We start from the raw sequence: 18231 nt of genomic DNA on the forward strand, positions 1-18231 counted from the left end.
AATCATAGAATGGCCTGGGTTGAAAAGGACCTCAAAGATCATCTAGTCTCAATCCCCCTGCTGAGTGCAGGGTTGCCAACCACTAGACCAGGCTAGTAGTCTTCTCTAAATTCCTAGAATTTGGAAGGGAAAAAAAATGGGTAGAGTGGCAGAATGTATCTCAAGACTGAGACTTCAGACATTACAGAGCTCTAGGTAGATTAATCAGAGCTACTTGTTCAGATGCCATTTAACTGAGGAACCAAAATGTACAAAAATCATATTTGATCTGAGAATTGCTCAGAGCCTTGCAAGCATCAAGGAACTTGAGTATATTTGTCACTAAGAAGAGCCAAAGGGGAACTCTTCTCCAAGAAAGTTTCCAACTAAATTGTCCAGTTTTCTTTTTAAAATACTCTTCTCTGAGCACCCTCCAACATTTTGTGGTAGTCACATCTGAGATGGTCATTTGTTTTTCTGGTTGGATTTTATATGTGCTATTAAGCGCAGATTCCATTAGAAATGCAGATTCCCCTAAAACTGGTTGGTATCGTGTGTGAAAACCAAAGATAGAGTAATAGGCTGCAATTCTGTCAGTGTTTAGGGCTTCAAGGTCAGCTCTGAATTCGGCTCATTATGTTGGTCACCTGATGGCACTGACAGCAATGCGGAGTCATAAAAGTGACATCTGTGAAACAGGAAACCTTAAAGAACTGAAAGTAAGATGTCTCTTGGGAGCTGTAAGTTTCTTCTCTTGTTGAAGCTCACTGCTGGGGCTGCTTTGCACCAAGGTCCTCCTGGCCAGGAGGCTGTGAGCTCCAAGGTGTCAAGTAGCCAAAATGGAGATGCAGTGTGAAAGATGCGCTGTATGAGAGCTGTTATAAACCAAAGTACTGCTATATGTATTTCTTACTTCGTCCCAAGAAGCATGCACTGTCATCTTCTGGTCTATTTTGGTTCCTGAGAACGTGAATAGAAATATGACGCAGGGTAACTAATTAAGACTAGCTGCAGAATGATTAAACTAAGCCGTATTTTTCTTTGGAAGAACCATGAGCATTTCATGCCTTATCTAAGTGATTTCCATATGCTTTCCCTTGGCCAGGAAATGCAAGTTGCTTGCTTACATCCCTGCTGGCTTTGGTTGCTGAATTCTTGATGTTAGAGGAAGAGATAATGCAAGTTATCATATCCCATTCACTCCTACGGACTTTCTGTTCAGTGGGGAGTCTGAGTGTTTCCTTCCATCAGCAGTAATGATAACGGGTCTCACTTAATGAGCAGCCACTGAGATAAGCATGCACATGACAACAAATTAGCAGCTACGGATGCAACCCTGGAAAGAAAATGACCATAGGACCGCAGAATCTTTCTTGGAGGTCATTGATTTCTTGGTCCCTTAATGAAAATGGAGGATTATCAGCTCAGTCGGGAGTGGTCCCTGCAACTGGCTCATTCTTTTAAGAGATGCTGTAAGGAAGGGTCATGCTTTCCGAAAGCAGTTTCTGAAATGTAACTGCAGAGCACAGGATCAGACTGAAGCAGCAGCTTGGCTATGACCCGAGGAGGCTGAGAATAGCACTGGGGCCTCTGCCAAAGCTCAGGCCTCATCTCATCTCTGGGGCATGCAGGGATAACTCTCTTATTCAGACAGAGCAAAAGCAGGACAAGGCAAACTACCTGTAAACAAGCACCAGTGTGCAAATGTGGAGCCATCCACTTCGATAAATGCTGAAATGGTATTCCTGCAGCAACAGCTGCTGCCAGGGCGTCTGGGCAGGCGAGAGCTGCTTGTCCCCTGCATCACCCCTACAGTGCCGAACCACGGTCGGCAGTGTTGTGGGAAGTCAGGGCAGCACAATCTCCCCACAAATTCTCCCCTGAAATTTGGTTTTATCCAAAAGTAGCTGCTAGCAACCTAACGTGTGCAGAGCCTCATGAAAGAGGTGCCTGGTCTCAGCCCGTTTGCAGAAGGGACGTGTTCCCTTTGCAGCACTAACTGGAATGGCTGCAGCCCCAGCACAGGGATGATATCCTCCCCTCCCACCCTACCAGGAGATCGGCATGCCCTGGAATAAGACACGTGGCTGGCCTTTGACTGCCCTCATGCCATTTTTCTTGGCATAAGGGGACTTCAGTTTCCAGGGCTGCTAATCCACTGTAAAGTTCACCTCGTAGCTGGAGGGAGAGCTGCAGCTTTACTTAGAATCGACATATTGCTCTGAAATGTGTTGGTTTTGGCTGATGTATTTATCAAGCAGTTGTTTCCATTGCTGCTTTCTCTAATTTATGTCATCACTGCACGGCATGCTTTAACTCTCTGGTGTGCTTTGTGCAGTTTGTCTACAAGCACAGAGCAGATGAAGGCAATCTGACAGTAGCTGGTTTGCACTCATTAGAGCAACACTGGAGGGTTTGCACTTGGTGCTGATAGTGTTCTCTGAGATGAGGAAAGCAGAGATCAGGACTCTTGGGGTCTGCTTCCAGCCCTCCCTCTTTGTCTGATTGTTACCAGTCATGAACTGTGTAAATGGGATCTTAATCAGAACCCTGACAAAATGCAAGGCATCTGAATTAGGTGGCTTAATTTGTTTTGGTAGATTGGTGAATACATCAGATGCCCAGACAGGTTTGTGTCTGAAGGCAACTGGGAATGAGACAGAGCCTGTAAGGAAGGTGGTGAGGATGTGGCTGCCAGCACAACAGGAATCATCCTCATCAAGGGCTAAGTGCGGTGAATTATGGGGTAGTGTATCCTCCACTACCTCTGCTCATTAGTTGCATTTAATGAATTAGTGGAATTTGCCACGTAGTGGGTGCTCAGAGGCCAGAAAGCAGATCCTGCTGCTCACCTGGGCAGAGTTGCCGAGCATCTGAACAAATGCATGTCCAGCCTTTGCCTGACAAAAAGAGATGGTGGAATAAAATCACAGAATCGTTAAGGTTGGAAAAGACCGCTAGGATCAACACGTGCAACCATCACCACCTGGTGAAAGAAGGTGTTTGGGAACTCAAGTGGGGACACAAGCTTCTGGACAGCATCCATGTAAAAAAAAAAAAAAAAAAAACAAAGGCAGGTGGCCCAGGAAGGACTTTGCCATGGTTTTGCCCAGGGCTGACCAAATGCATACAGGATTTAGAGACCTCCATTCTGCTTTCTGCCCGGAGGTGGCTTTCCTGCTCATGACAGCAGGGAGCAGAAATCAAGGCAGGACCACAGCTGCCTGTTTGGTGAGTGCTCGTCCATCTCCAGCTCACTGTGCTGAGTGTCTCAAAGGAAGGCCCTGCAGTAAGACTTAAAATCATCTCTTCCCTCTATGTCTCCTCATGATCATCACTAATTAGGTACAAGTTTAACCTTCAAAGTCCGATGTGTTATGTCCCTTTTAATGTTTGCAATTAGGAGAACTCTAAATAATTTTTCAGCATTACTTTGCCACAACACCTGCCTCTGGCTGTAGGCTCCGTGGTTTAATTAACACGCCATAAGAACAAATTTTCTTTTACCCTTTTTTAATTTCCCACTCTCTAATTTCATCAAATAGTCATTTGTGTCTCAGTTGCCACACGGGGACTGTAAAACAAGGATGATAGCACAGTATTTCCACCGGGGGTAATGTCAGAGCAAATAACCTCAGTGCCTGGCAAGCACTCTGATGCTAACTACAGCAAGTACTGTGGCTGTGCTGGGCTCTCTGATATCAATTTTAGACTGTGATCTTCCCCAGAGGTGCAAGTCACACACCTCATATGTTGCCACTGAATTACTGAGACGAGGCTGCTCAGTTAAGTTCTCAGTTGGTTTGAAATACTGCTTCTCTTCCACCAACCGCTCCTTCTTTGCCTCTTCCCACACTCATTTTCCTATGCATCTGGAAAGCTAAAAATCCAGAAGCTTATTTAAAGAAGCTTTCTAAAAAAGGGGGAAACCGTCAGAGCTGTTTCCCAGAGAGTTCTGTGCTGGGTTGTAATGCAAAATTGCTCAGGACAGCTGAGGATGAATCATAGAGTCATTAAGGTTGGAAAAGACCACTAGGAACATCCTGTCCAACCATCAGTGTGTCACCACCATGCCCACTAACCATTGTCTCTCAGTGCCAGTCAGCTCTAGCACCAAAACCTCACCCTTGCCCAGGAGCCATGATAGGAGATACATTCTCTCCCAGAGAGCAGGATAACTCCTTTCATTTATTCTGTGGCAAGGATATGACACTTGGTTAGATGTGGGGCGCGTGGTTTTGCATCCCATTGGAGTGGTCTGGCTGATGTCAGGGGGTTGATCACTTGCACAAAGAGGGAAGGCAGAACTGAGCCATAGCCACTTGTTGCACGTAGTCAGCTGCCTAAATGCAAACAAGGTCATCAGCCATACTGGTTGGGTGCAGCACAATGGAAGAAACAAATCACACATGGACAGGATAACATAGCACCGAAAGGGTTTTTTGTACAAATTTCTCAATTAGTACAAAATTGAGCAACAAATCCAGACCTGAGTAAAGACAGTTCTGCGCCTCCCCTACAGGCTATAATACTGTAGTGTTCCAACATTTTCTCACCCATTACGAGATGCTCCGCAGGGTGCAAAACTTGTTGGAAAGCATCTTTGCACGTATCGGAAATGGAGATCGGAGCGACACAGTATGGAGGATTTTGTGCTCGAGGCACTGTCAGCGCAATGTGAGGGGAAGCACTTGGTCCTGTTTCAACAGGGAGGTATGTTATGGCTTCCTGGGATCTGCGCTTGTGAATGCGAGTACAGAGTTTGTCTTGGTTCTGCTCTGGCTTTCAGAAGAGCCTACTGCAAAATGGCCCTGAAGTCAAAATATAATTCTGCTGGGGGTGTCATAAGGTGTAGGTGGGATTCCTATATAATTCATGACTCCAGATAGGGAGGTTTTAAGGGAAATACCAAGTATCCTGATATTTATGATGAAGCCTGCAGATGAGCCCTAATAACTGGATGCCTTTCCTCACCTACGCTGCTGTGCACGATGCAAGGAGCCCACATGTGAAATGTGGCTTTTCCTCGCAAGCACGGCACTGGATGCACCAGCAGTCAGTCTGGCACCTCAGCATCAGTACTGGACATAAACAAAACTTAGATCTGAGGACCCGGGGGCTCTAGCCCACAATTCCTGCTCTGGTTACAGACAGAGAAAACAAACCATAGGTCTCACATGTCCTTGTGGCACTTGTCATCCAGCAGGATTCCAAGAGTCAGCAGTCCACTGGCACTGGCACGTTGCTAGAAAGAGATGTGGACAGCCCGTGTGGGACCATGAAAATCTTACCCTCTCTAACTGCTGCTGCTGCAGCTCACTGTAAAACCCAGCAGCCAAACACTGGGGCTTCTGAAATATCAAATTTACTTAAATGTATGATTCCCTAGGAAAATGGCCCTTCAGGCACCGCTTCTCAATGCCACCGGAGCATCCACCAGTTTGTAACAAACCGTAGCATCCGCAGTGCTGTCTGTGTTACTGAGGGCCTCGCGTGAGTCCTCACTCACCGGTCCCTCGCTGCCTTGTGAGAGCGAAACGCATGTGTTATGATCCACGTCAGGCTTCAGACATGGAGATGCAGAGCAAAGTGAGTCTTTAGAAATCAACAGATTTATGATGGGGACTAACATGACGTGGGCACCGTAACACCACAAATCAAGGCGACAGTTTGTGTAGGAAATTATATTGCAGTACAGTTAGAATCACAGCAGTGTGATGCTTTGTGTAGACAGCCTTACTTCCAGCCTGATACATTCAAGCACTGGGTTTGACCTTTTTCCTGCAGAACCTCCTACCCTCTTTTAAAAAGAAAATCCACTAAAACCTGTCTGTATAGTGTTAATTTAGTGGCTTGCCTTCATAACAAGAAGAAAAAAACAACGGGGTATACTTCGAACAGCTATTTGTCACCGTCACTTTCTTCGCCGGTTTTCACACGTCCGTGTCCGGCTCCGTAGCCCTTGGTGACAGCACACAGATCCCCTGCCGGTCTCGGCTGCAGAACAGAGCTTCGGTGTTTAGGCAGCGCTGCCTCTTCTTCGAAGGGAAAAGTGGCCCCAGCGGGAGGAAGCGCTAACACGGAGCCGTTTCTCCTTTGCAGGAACCCTATGAATAAATACTGTAAAAACAACAACAACAAAAAAGTATTTTCGGAGGAGCTGGACGAATTCGTGAAAGGAAAATTCCCCCGAGGGTAACGGTACGCAGGAAGTCCCCGAGCCACAACTCTCGGGGGGCCGGGAAATATTTGGGAGAGCGAGCACGACGTGCTCAGAGAGCCGGGACCTGCCGAGGTGCCCGCGCGCGGCTCTGGCTGCTCCCGTGAGGCGCCCACGGCGGCACGCGCCTTCGCCGAGTCCTCGTTCCGGACTCACAGTCGAAGGAACGGGAAACTCCTCGCGACGGGTTGCAGCAACTCCAGCGCTTTCCCCGACCCTTCCCCGGCGAGGCTGTAGAACCGGCGCCCTCTGCTGCTGCTAGAGGGCATCACCTCCCTGGCGAGCGGAAAAGAGAAGGCCCGGCCTCCGCCACGTGACCGCTGCATCCCGCCCCCCCATTGATAGCCCGCTCCGCACCGGAAGGTTCGAGGCGCCGCCAGACGTACCGAGTCGATGCCCGAGCGGCGGATGGCGGCCGGGCGCTGGGGCGGGTGGGGCGCTCGGCGTTCGGCTAGCGCTGCCTGCGGTGGGCGCGCGGCGCGGCTCGGCGTGGCCGTGCTCGGGGAGCGGGGCTCGGCGCTCGGGCTTCGGCGGCGATGGCGGAGACGGGGGACAAGCCGTTCCGCGCGGAGTACGCCAAGAGCGGGCGGGCGTCCTGCAAGAAGTGCGGCGAGAGCATCGCCAAGGACTCGCTGCGCCTGGCCCTCATGGTGCAGGTACGGCGCGGCCGCGGCCGCGGGGCTCGGCCGCGCCGCCGGGGGCTCCGCCGTCGTCGTCCTCCGGGCGGGGAGCGCAGCGCCCGGGGCTCGGCCTTACGGCGCCGCGGGGCGCCCGCATCCGGCCCGGGGGGCGGCTGGGAGCGCAGCGCCGTCCCCGCGCGGGGCGCCCGACGGAGCGGAGCGGCGCCGCACGTGGCCCTGCTTCCTCCGCCTTTTGTCTGCGGGATGAGAAGCCGCGCTCCCCCGCCGCGCTGCCGCTCGTGCCGGTGGCGTTGCGTACGCGCGGAATCACGGAGCGCTTTGGGTTGGAAGGGACGCTAGCAGGGCCGCCCCCCGCCGGCTCAGGCTGCCCAGGGCCCCGTCCGACCCGGCCGCGAGCTCCTCCGGGGATGGGCCGCCCGCAAGCGCTCCGTATGGCCTCGGGCGCACGGAGCAGCTCCCCGCGGTGCCGCGGGGTGGGCGTGTGCTCGCAGCCTGCGGGGAGAGCCGGGCTGAAAGCGCCAGTGGCCGAGCGCCGGGTGTTATTAGCGCCGCGGTTGTGTGCGGTGCTCGGTGCCAAACCGCCGTACCGTTCCCTTTGCTGGGTGCCGGAGCGGTGCCAGGCTGCGACCCAGCGGCTCCGAGTCAGCCCAGCAGAGCTCCCTCAGCGGGCCCAGCGCGGGGCGGGGTGCTGCGGAGCTGCAGGATTTGGGCTGTGGTGCTGTCCTGCTGGAAGCCGGGGTGTCGCTTTGGCATCGTGGGGGTGCCGTGTCGTGTTTGTGGTCCTTGAGGGGGTGAGGTCAATGGCCAACGTTTACCCAAATACTCTTCATCTCCCCCCCCACCCTGCTCACTTGGATTTCTGCTGCTTCACCTCAGCCTCGTGTGCTTTTCCTAGTCGCCCATGTTTGATGGCAAAGTCCCTCACTGGCACCACTACAGCTGCTTCTGGAAGCGAGCACGGATCGTGTCTCACGCAGATATTGATGGCTTCCCTGAGCTCCGCTGGGAGGACCAGGAGAAAATCAAGAAGGCCATCGAAACTGGGGGCCCTGGAGGAGGTAAGCAGAGCTCTCCTGCTGTCCGGAGCTGGAGCTGTGCTCTCTCTTCTCAAGGTGTTGCTAGTTACTTGATGGCCGTGTCCCTGTGCCAAATGGTGTTAGAAGAATTGCTGTGGTGTCACCACTCTAGGACCAGGGCACTAGCAGTGTGATCCAGGCTGGTTTAAAGCAGGGCAGGGGAGGAGGAAGATAGGGGGAAAAAATGGCTAAGGCAGTTGGCAGACATATTGCTAAGTATTCCTTGTTATCAAGACTATATTTTGTTTTCAGTTCTTCGGTTAATAAATGCTTTTTTGGCACGCAGCACTTACGGTGTCGCTGCTGCAGCACGTGCTTATGGTCGCTCTGTAGAGCTGTTAGGTGATGAACTGAGCCGGAGAGAAACGGGGCGGTTTAAGTACAGAGCAGACCAAGCCACTGAGTGACTGTGTAAGCCGGGGTTTCCGTGCAGTTTCAGGTTGATGTCTGCCCGATGAAATGTATTTTAATAATTTAAAAAAAAAAAAAAGGAAGCTGTCACCTTGAAAGAGGACTTTCATTTTGAGAGGGGTTCTGTTCTGAAGCAGAGCACAGAGGTTTATTAATCCAGACTGCTAACAATCTGGAACCGATGGGAAGAAACAAAAAAGGAGGGAGGGTGCCTTTTAAAGCTCTATATTTACCTTCGCTCTCCAGGAAAAGGAGGGGAGCAGGAAGGAGGTGGCAAGGCTGAGAAGAGCCTAACTGACTTTGCTGCAGAGTATGCCAAGTCTAACAGGAGTACTTGCAAAGGCTGTGAGCAGAAAATAGAAAAGGTAAAAAGCTTTTCTGTAGTTCTCCATCTTGCCTGTTCTCCCACTGTTCCCAGCTCAAACAGTAGCTTCTGTAACTGCGTCCTATATGTCTTGCACTTGGAAGGCAGTTGCAGAGCTGCTTTTCTGTGTCTGAGGAGCAGCTGTGTCCTGGAAGACTGACATAAAAGCATCCCTCAGGCACTGGACTGTGGACTTCGGATCTGCTGATGCTTCCTTTTGCTTGGATGCTACAGCAGGCTGAAATGCTGCTTGCCAGCATATTTGGTTAGAATAAAAGAGTGAGAGAGCCACCGCTGTGTCTTCCTCTTGTTCAAGCACTGCAGAGATGTCAGCCTCTTCCTCCTCCTTTATTTCTGTGCAGTGTGTGAATCAGGCAAAAACAGCGATACACCTAATTAATGATGCTGCCCTGTATTTCAGCTTGTCATGTTGCTCCACTTTTAAAGACAAACGGCAGAATGAAGTCGTGAGCCTCTGATAGGTGAGAATAGAGCTGCCAGTTAGTTCTGTAGAGTTGTTGAGGACCACATGACAGTGCTGGTGTACGTGTGTCTGCAGAAACATTGGTGGCTGGGGTATAGGCAATCCCTTCTTGGAGCATGAAGTACTGCAGTCTAAAAGCTCCTAAACCAAGTACTTCTTTGGGCATCTGAAAAGTAATTTGTAGAGGATGTGGTCGTACTAATGCTTGACTGATAAGGACATAAAGTCAGCTTTCAGAGTCCCCTGCGTGAGGCTTGGTGATGTGATGTTTGCTTATTCCAGTTAACTGGCAGTCAGGGTGTTGAAGGAGTAAAGACTACAGAATTATTGTTTTCGGAGTGTTCTTTTTTCAACAGAAAGCTACTTAATAGGCTGTTTTTCCAACCTAGGACGAGGTGTTTGTGAAAGCAGTGGAACTGTAAGGAAAGGGTTTGGACAATAGTTGCAGGCTTTGTTGGAGGAACCATTGGTGTTTTTCAGGTGTGCAGGAAGCATCGTGTTGGTAATGAGCTTACTAACATCCTGCTCCTCCCAGAACAGCCTAACAATTGCTGTTGTGTCTTTTTAACCTGCCCTAGGGCCAGATCCGGATTTCCAAGAAGATGGTGCATCCTGAAAAACCCCAGCTGGGGATGATCGATAACTGGTACCACCCGGACTGCTTCGTGAGCCGCCGGGCAGAGCTGGGCTTCCTCCCGGCGTACGGGGCCACCCAGCTCCTGGGCTTCAGCATCCTGAAAGCTGAAGATAAAGAAACTCTGAAGAAGCAGCTACCGGCTACCAAGACTGAAGGGTATGTGGGGAATGCAATAGATTGTGTGATTACAAGGAGCGTTTACTTGCATTCATATATGTTTGTGATGAATGCATTGTGGCATTGTTATCTCGGTCTTAAAAGAATAGTGCTTGTAGGAGGATGTGGTCCTCCTGTGGCATTAGGGCAGGTGGCAGTGGGCTGATTTCTTGGCCCCGGGAGGCTGCAGTTTGCTTATCCATGTGACTGTGGTGAAAAATGGCTGAGTCTGGCAGCTGTGACTGAAGAGGACTGATGTAGGGTTTTCAGCCGTAAGTGTTGTGTATGTGATACAAACAGCTGTGGGCTCTGCGCTCCTTGTGTGATGCTGTTATCAGCCTTGCTTTCTCTGATCTAACCACTTGTTACAGAGTTGATCTGACATCTTATCTACGAGCTGCTGATCTGTGACATGCGGAGTCTGGTACCAGTGCTTATTGCCTGCATGGTGGATAGGATGCTTTTGTTTGCTAAACCTTTTATGATATGACTGAAATTTTATTGCTTTGCATTGGAAGTTTGAATGGAGGCTCTTAACAGAAGTTGAACTGATAGAGAAGCCCTTCCAGGTGGCTTGCTAGTTTTGGTTGATCTTTCTCAGTTAATGAAGGCTTTTGTGTTTGAAGTGACTTTGCCTAGCATCACACTTGATAACACAAGCCAGCATTGCATTTTTCACATGAAGGAGGGAGCATAAAGTATCGCTGGGTTCTACAAGCAGGAATCATGGTGTCTTGTAAGGTGTTGGGCTTCTCCGTGTACTTCCTAGACTGAATTCAGCAATACTTCTGCAAGGAGTCACTGTGAAACTGCCCAGTGAGATTGAGATTGGGTTCTGAAAAGATATAGTTGTGTCAAATCTGTGCAGTCTTTGTCAGTTTTGGTCCTGTGTAAGTGTGTGGCTGATGGGCATGGTTCAGAGCTTCTGAGTATCAGTGTCATTTTTGGTTATAGATGACGGAGTGGAGCTTGCATAAATTGATCTGCATGTTAAGCGGCTGCCATTCAACTTGTGCGCTTGATTCTTGGATGGCAAGCAGTTGTTCTAGAAGTGTTTGGCAGTGGTGCAGGTGCTGTGGGTTGAGTTCTGCAGTGTCATGCAGATGTTCCTCCATGGGCCCATATGCTGATGTTCAGCCCTGTCCCCTGATCTGCTGGAAGCTGGGACCCTTTAAACTGTGCTGAGCATCTGGGACTGCTTTCTTTTCTTGTAGTAGGCACCTTCCTTCTGTGTTCATTGCAGGATAGAGGTAGGAGTACCAAGTTTTTACATATTTGCAGTTTTTTGTGTTCCAGTTCATCCTGGAGCATTGAGTGAGTTTAATAAGGTTATCAGGAACTTTCTCCCATGTCTTCAGCAAAACACTAGAGATTTGACTGTTTTTTGTCTGCCCTGACTCTGCTTTTCTGGGCCACTCTCTGGGATGATATTCAAAATATAAAGGCTTTGCAAAGATAGGCCACAGGACAGTTTGCCAAGTCACTGTGCAAATAAAAGTCTAGAATTGCAGTGGAAAAAAGCTTAGTGTGGTGATGTAGGGTAATATGAACCAGGACCTTATTCCAGAAAAGCAGTAGGAAATGCCATCTTTCCTGCTTCCAAAGCACTGCATGAACAAGCCCCTTGCCTGTGAGGCATCACCTTTCTTCTGCCATTTGGGCTGTGTGCTTGACCTGAGGGTATTAAGGATGAATTGGCAAAGAGGCCATCTGTCTCAGAGCTAACTGAGTGAGTGGGAGTGTAAATAAATGGAATGAGGGGAGTGGAGTGGATGTGCTTCCTACCTGGGGATTGTCTGCCAAGAAAGTGCAGAGTTCTGAAGAAGCCAAGAAAAAGGCGGAGGGGAAAGAGCCCAGAAGCTTGAATGAGGTGCACCTACCTCCCATTGTTTAGCTTGTGTATTCAATCAGATAACAAGCATTAATGACAGAAATTGCAGCTTCTTGCAGAAACAGTATTGGAGCATCTGCTGTAGGTGAGATTCTGAAAGTGATCTTTAGTTATCTCTACTTGTGCTGCATCCAAACTACATCTTGAGTCAGCCGTTTGCAGTTTGGGTATGATATACCCAAATTCATTTGCTGCTTCTGCATGTCTGGCCCGTGTTCTGCAGAGACGTTCCAATGGGCTGCTCTGTCAGCCCTTTGCATGAGAGTGGTGATGTCGCATACGTTTTGCGGGTGAGTGAAACTGAAGGCTACCAAGAATAGGATGGAAATCTCTCTTCCCTCTGAAGGACAAAAATGGGAAGGTTTCCTGCAAGGATCCTAGCTTCTTTCATTGGACATTGCTGGATGAGACTTACAGACCCTCCCCTGGGTGGAACTGCTGCTCAGTACAGTAACGAAGCCTCTTTCTGGAGGTGTTGTCAGGCAGCACCGGATTAGCTACAGATTATCTGAAACAGAGGGTAAGTACTTGCCAGCAACAATCTTGCAAGTGCTTTACAGAGAGAGGAAGGGGATTCCAGTTCTTCCCTGTATCAGGTGCTTGCTTTGTCCAGGGTTACTGTGACTGTCCTTACGTCTTTGTTTTCATTCCTATGAGAACATGAAAAATGGAGTAGATAGTAAAGAAGGACCAATTGAGAGTGGGCCGGTTCCCCATCCTCATCTTCCTCTTTAAAGCTGGTGCAAATCTTGTAGTTCTGTATCTGCCAGGGAGGTGCGAGGTGTTTCATGTTGTCTGGCGAGTGCCAGTCTTCTAAGCAAGCTGTTAGACTGTAGCTGCTGAGCACGTGGGCTTTCCCTTCCCCAGCAGGAGAAAGGCTGTGCACAGCAGCGCCCGGCCGCTGTTAGCAGCGCAGTGTATGGTCCCAGGGATGGCAGGTAAAAGGAGTGTGCGTCAACGAGTGTCTGTTTTGTCAGTTCTAAAATTTGTGATTTTGGACAGATAGGAGATGAATTTGCTTGAAACTTACAGGTACATACCTCTCTGCAATCTGTATGATCCCTCTTGCTCTGCAGTTTGGCTGTAGCAAGTATGGCAGCTGCTCTGTACAGGGAAAGCAACCTGCTGTCCCCTTGACTCCGAGAAACTGCCAGAAGTACAAATCCCTGCTGGGACCTGGATGCTTTCCCTTGGTCCAGGGGCCTCTCAGCAGGGTGATTGCCTTCCAGTGGTTTGGCTTTCCTCTTGGAGGCAAGTCGCTGCACAGCCATCAGCCTTGGCTTGCTGGAGGCAGCCTGGCTCACAGCCTGCTGAGGAGAGACACCGCAGATGCACAGTGTTTGGGCATCCATCCTAAATACTTGCATGATGAAGCCCTCTGGCTTGGGAAGGTGCAACAGTGTGTGCATTGCACTCACACTGGTGTGTTTTTTCCTGATTATTTTATGTGCCTGTGACTTGTTTAAACTTCCAGGAGCGTTTGCGTGGTGAGCACTTTGTGTTTGTGCTGCAGCAATCAGTGGATGCTCTGGGCTTGTTCCTTGTGGGGCCTGCAGCCAAAGGAAGAAGAGGGCTCTTGTGTGGCTTGGGAACCTTTGATAGCATGGCTGTGCTTGTACTGCATCCAGTCTTGCCTTGCTGTTTCTTGTTTATGCTATTTAGGAAAGAGTATTGTGGATAGGAGGGCAATTGAGAATGTTAACGTTGACTTTCCCATCAGCCACAGCCTATACGTTTGAAACAAACGCATGCTTAAAAGGAAGCCTATCTGATGTTTCTAAATGATAGTCACTCTGTCAAAATGTAGTGTAACATCCAAGCTGTGCTCATGCTCTGCTTCAAGTTTCAGGCCCATCCTGCCTGAAATTTCACTTTATTTCCTTGTGATGAGAACATGTGCCGAGGGTGATTTATTGATACTGATATAGGCAGACCAAGGGGGTGACATGACTCTGGAAACCTCTTCTGTCCAGTATTTCCTGAGCCAAGTTTCCTGTACATTCTCTCTGCACAGCTGTAGTGGTCCAGCTAATAACAGTAAATTTCCTCACACAAAGCAGCACAGTAGTACATCATGAAATCATTGTTGGCCTGGGAGTACTTTGCAAGCAGAAACTTCTTCCCATATGGTTTCAGAGATCTGACTCAATTCCAATCTAAAGAGGAACTGGCTGGGAACTATCTGTTTTCCCTGTGTTAGCAAATGTAATTGTTTTAATAAGCTGTCATAAAATCTTAGAACTGGTTGGAAGGAACCCTTAAAGGCCATTTGATCCAACCCCCCTGCACTGAACAGAAATACCTACAGCTCGATCAGGTTGCTCAGAGCCCCATCCAGCCTGATCTTACACGTTTCCAAGGATGGGGCATCCACCACCGCTCTGGGCAACCTGTTCCAGTGCCTCACCACCCTCACTGGAAAAACTTTCTATCTTATATCCAATCTAAATGTCCTCTCTTCTAGTTTGAAACCATTTCCCCTCATCTTATCACAACAGACCCTGCTGAAGTTTCTGTCCCCTTCTTTCTTACAGTTCCCCTGTAGATACTGAAAGGTCACTATCAGATCTCCCTGGAGCCTTCTCTTCTCCAGGCTGAACAGCCCCAGCTCTCTCAGCCTGTCCTGGTAAGAGAGGTGTTCCACCCTTTCGATCATTTTTGTGGCCCTCCTCTGGACGCACTCCAGCAGGGTCTATGTCTCTCCTGTACTGAGGACTCCACATCTGGACACAGTTCTGCAGGTGAGGTCTCACCAGCACAGAGCAGAGGGGCAGGATCATGTTCCTCTCCCTGCTGGCCACGTTTCTTTTGATGCAGCCCAGGATATGGTTGGCTTCCTAGGCTGCAAGGGCACGTGACTGGCTCGTGTCCAGCTGCCATCCACCTGTACCCTCAGGTCTTTTTCTGCCAAGCTGTGCTCCATCCTTACATCCCCCATCTTGTACTGATTGTGGAGATTGCCACAACCCAGATGCAAGACCTGGCACAGGGCTTTGTTGAACCTCACAAGGTTCTTCAGGGCACACTGCTGGAGCCTGTCTAGGTCTGTCAGGATGGCATTGTGTCCCTTGGGCATGTTGACCGCATCACACAGCTTGGTGTCATCCACAAACTTGCTGAGAGTGCACTCGATCCCACTGTCAATGTCACTGATGAAGATGTTATAGAGCACTGGTCCCAGTACTGACCCCCCGAGGGAAGGCACTCATTGCTGATTTCCATTTGGACATTGAGCCAATGACCACCACTCTCTGGGTGCGATCTCACAACCAGTTCCTCATCCACCAGCCAGTGTGCCCATCAAATCCATATCTTACCAGTCTGGGGAGAATGATGTTATGGGGGACCACATCAAAGGCCTTACTGGAGTCCAGATAGATGACATCAGTGGCTCTTCCCTTTTCACTGATGCAGTTACACTGTCATAAAAAGCAACAGGGTTGGTCAGACAGGACCTGCCTTGGTGAAGCCATGCTGGTTATCCCGTATCACCTCCCTCTCTTCCATGTGCCTTAGCGTAGCTTCCAGGAAGACCTGCTCCATGGTCTTCCCCAGCACTGAGGTAAGGCTGACAGGTCAGTAGTTCACTGCGTCGTCCTTTCTATCCTTCTTAAACACAGATGTGAGTTTGCGTATTTTCCAGTCACCAGGGACTTCACCTGACTGCAGTGACTTTTCATATATCACTGAGAACAGCCTGGCAACTATGTCTGCCAGTTCCCTCAGGACTCTGGGATGGATCTCATCATGACTGATGAGCTTTTATTTCAATATCCACCATTTTAACTGAAAAATCAAGCTGCTGATTCAGCTGAAAGACTGCATAAAGTCTCTAAATTAGAGAGAGATGGATTTAAAGGCTGGACTGTTTGGTGGCTAAGGAATTGGTTGGATTGCTGCAGCCAGAGGGTTGTTGTGAACAGCTCCATGGCCAGGTGGAGGCTGGTCATGAGTAATGCCCTTTAGAGATCTACTTTGGGACCGGTGCTCTTCAACTTCTTTACCAATGTCATAGATAGATGGTAGGATCAAGTGCACCCTCAGCGAGTTTGCTGATGACGCCAAGTTGAGTTGTGCAGTTGACACAACAGGAGGAAGGGATGACATCCAGAGGGACCTGGACATGCTGAAAAAGTGGGCACATGAGAATCTGATGAGATTCAACTAGGTCAAGTGCAGGGTATTGCACTTGGGTCGAAGCAGTCCCAGGTATGAGTACAGACTGGGAGAAGAACTCACTGAGAACAGCCCTGCAGAGAAGGGCTTGGGGGTCCTGATGGATGAGAAGTTGGACACGAGACAGCAGTGCGCGCTTGAAGCCCACAAGGCCGGCAGTATCCTGGGCTGCATCAACAGAGAGGGATCGACAGCAGGGAGAGGGAAGGGGATTGTTCCTGTGTGAAGTACTGTGTCCAGGCCTGGGGCCTCCAGTACAGGAAGAATGCAGTGGGTCCAGAGGAGGGTCACAAAGGTGTTCAGAGGGCTGGAGCATCTCTCCTGTGAATAAAGGCTGAGGGAGCTGGGCTTGTTCAGCCTGGAGAAGAGAAGGCTCTGGGGAGACCTCACTACGGCTTTTCCAGTACCTCAGGGGAGCTTATAAGCAGGAGAGAGACCAACTTTTTTCACAACCTGATAGTGATAGAGCAAGGGGGGGGTGCCTTTAAACTAAAAGAGAGGAGATTTAGGTTGGATATTAGTGGGGAATTCTTTACTTAAAGGGTGGTGAGGCACTGAAAACAGGTTGACCAGAGAAGCTGTGCCTCCCTGGAGGTGCTCAAGGCCAGGCTGGATGGGGCCCTGGGCAGCCTGAGCTGGTGGCAGCCCTGCCGATGGCGGAGGGCTGGAACTGGATTACTTTTAAGGTCCCTTCCAGCCCAAGGCATTCTATGATGATTCTGATGGTCATAACCTTCATTGCTACCCCTCTTCAGATGTGGAGAGGTGTATACTCATGGGTCTTGAGTATGCCTTTGAAGTAACTAATGCAGATGCGGCTGAATACGCCTGCAGTTCTCAATGTTATAGCATTTTATGTGCTGTTCTGCCAGATCATAATTATCCTGTGGAAAACCTCTAAGTGTGCCTGATCTAGTTGAGATCATTGCAGAGCCAAGTACATGTCTGTGATATAGCACTGAGGAATTTTGAAAAGTGGTCTTGCCACTTATTCAAGTCTCTGCAGATATCAGCAGTCAGCAATCTGAGCTGTTTTAACGGCTGGACAGGCATTTAAATAACTTATTTTCGTGTGTGTGCTCTTTATTTTTTCTCTATTAGAAAGAGAAAAGGAGAAGAGGTAGATGGAAATGTGATTGTGAAAAAGAAATCGAGAAAAGAAAAAGAAAAAGAATCAAAGCAGGAAAAACAGCTGAAGGTGAGTTTTAGCTGATTAGATCCTAAAAACTGCCTTGTTAGAAGGGTGCAGTGTCAGACACTAACTGCAGAGCTGTGGTACCTGGAGATGAGCTGTATTTGGTGCCTAGACAAAGCAGTACAGCTGGTCCTCATGTCTTAGCACAGGAGGTGGCCTGATGCAAAGCCACTGCTGAAGGCGATTCTCCCTGCTGTTGTCTCCTGAAATACAGGAAGGAACTTCTCTAGGACTTAGGCTTACTGGATTTAAATAGATTAGGCTAAATGCCTTCTCTCTCAGAGAAGCTGGTTTCATGATCCTTCCTGTTTCATCTGACTGTGGTGGCTGAAGCTCTGATACCAAGCACTGTTTCAGAAGAGCTTGGCAACCAATAAATAGCTCACTGTAAAAATTAAGCAATGGTAAAGTGTGGAATTAGCTTACTGAGAAGTTATACCTCTTTCACCCCGTGAGAAGCCACGTTCAGTTGCTGAGTACGAAGTGTGATAGATCGCAGCTTTCTACCTTTTAATTTTGGAATATCGTGGGAAGAATTTGTAATGGAGCAGTAAGAATTTTATATTCATTAAAAGTTTGGCATAGGTATTTTCCAAGAAAAAAAATAGCAAGCAGCTTTGCTAAAGCTAACACTTAATGGAGCTGTAAAGAAAATGACATGATCTGATTTTTTTAGGATTTTTCCTTTCTGTCTAACCCTCTCACCTTTTGTAGAAAGGCCTAAAAGAATGCTCAGGCTTCTCTGTACCATTTCAGGTTTCTGATCTAGTCGAAGTACTTCTTACACTTTAGTGCCTTAAAATAAGGACAGTGTGTACCAGCATTTGTGATTTTTATTTTAATATAAGGCTCTAATGCAGTGACATCCCCGCTGCTGGCAGTGTGAACTGGGTAGGTGATGTTTGCAGAGGCTGCTGAGAACTCACTGTGAGTAGAAGTGTGGTAGAAACACAGGTTCCATTCCACCTAAAAGCTAACTGTCTTATTATAAAAACTAGCAT

At 48.9% G+C, this 18231-nt stretch overlaps 1 protein-coding gene and 1 long non-coding RNA gene across 3 annotated transcripts in view; one reads left to right on the forward strand and one right to left on the reverse strand.

Moving 5' to 3' along the window:
* Positions 5649-6578, reverse strand: LOC110395278. Its single transcript, XR_002436286.1, has 2 exons — positions 6356-6578; positions 5649-6099 (listed from the first exon to the last, which is right to left on the reverse strand). It is a non-coding gene; the product is annotated as an uncharacterized LOC110395278 (long non-coding RNA).
* PARP1 (poly(ADP-ribose) polymerase 1) overlaps positions 6647-18231 on the forward strand; it is a 30251-nt gene continuing 18666 nt past the window's right edge. Inside the window, exons 1-5 of one of the 2 annotated variants that reach the window (XM_021389433.1) lie at positions 6647-6855; positions 7736-7898; positions 8574-8692; positions 9754-9968; positions 17137-17233. In XM_021389433.1, coding sequence (XP_021245108.1) covers positions 6736-6855; positions 7736-7898; positions 8574-8692; positions 9754-9968; positions 17137-17233 — 714 coding nt within the window. In that variant the 5' untranslated portion in view covers positions 6647-6735. Of the gene's footprint in view, positions 6856-7007; positions 7632-7735; positions 7899-8573; positions 8693-9753; positions 9969-17136; positions 17234-18231 lie in introns of those variants that run through there. The other variant, XM_021389432.1, reaches the window with a different exon arrangement.

Source organism: Numida meleagris, chromosome 3, assembly GCF_002078875.1.
Source record: "Numida meleagris isolate 19003 breed g44 Domestic line chromosome 3, NumMel1.0, whole genome shotgun sequence".
Classification (NCBI taxonomy): domain Eukaryota; kingdom Metazoa; phylum Chordata; class Aves; order Galliformes; family Numididae; genus Numida; species Numida meleagris.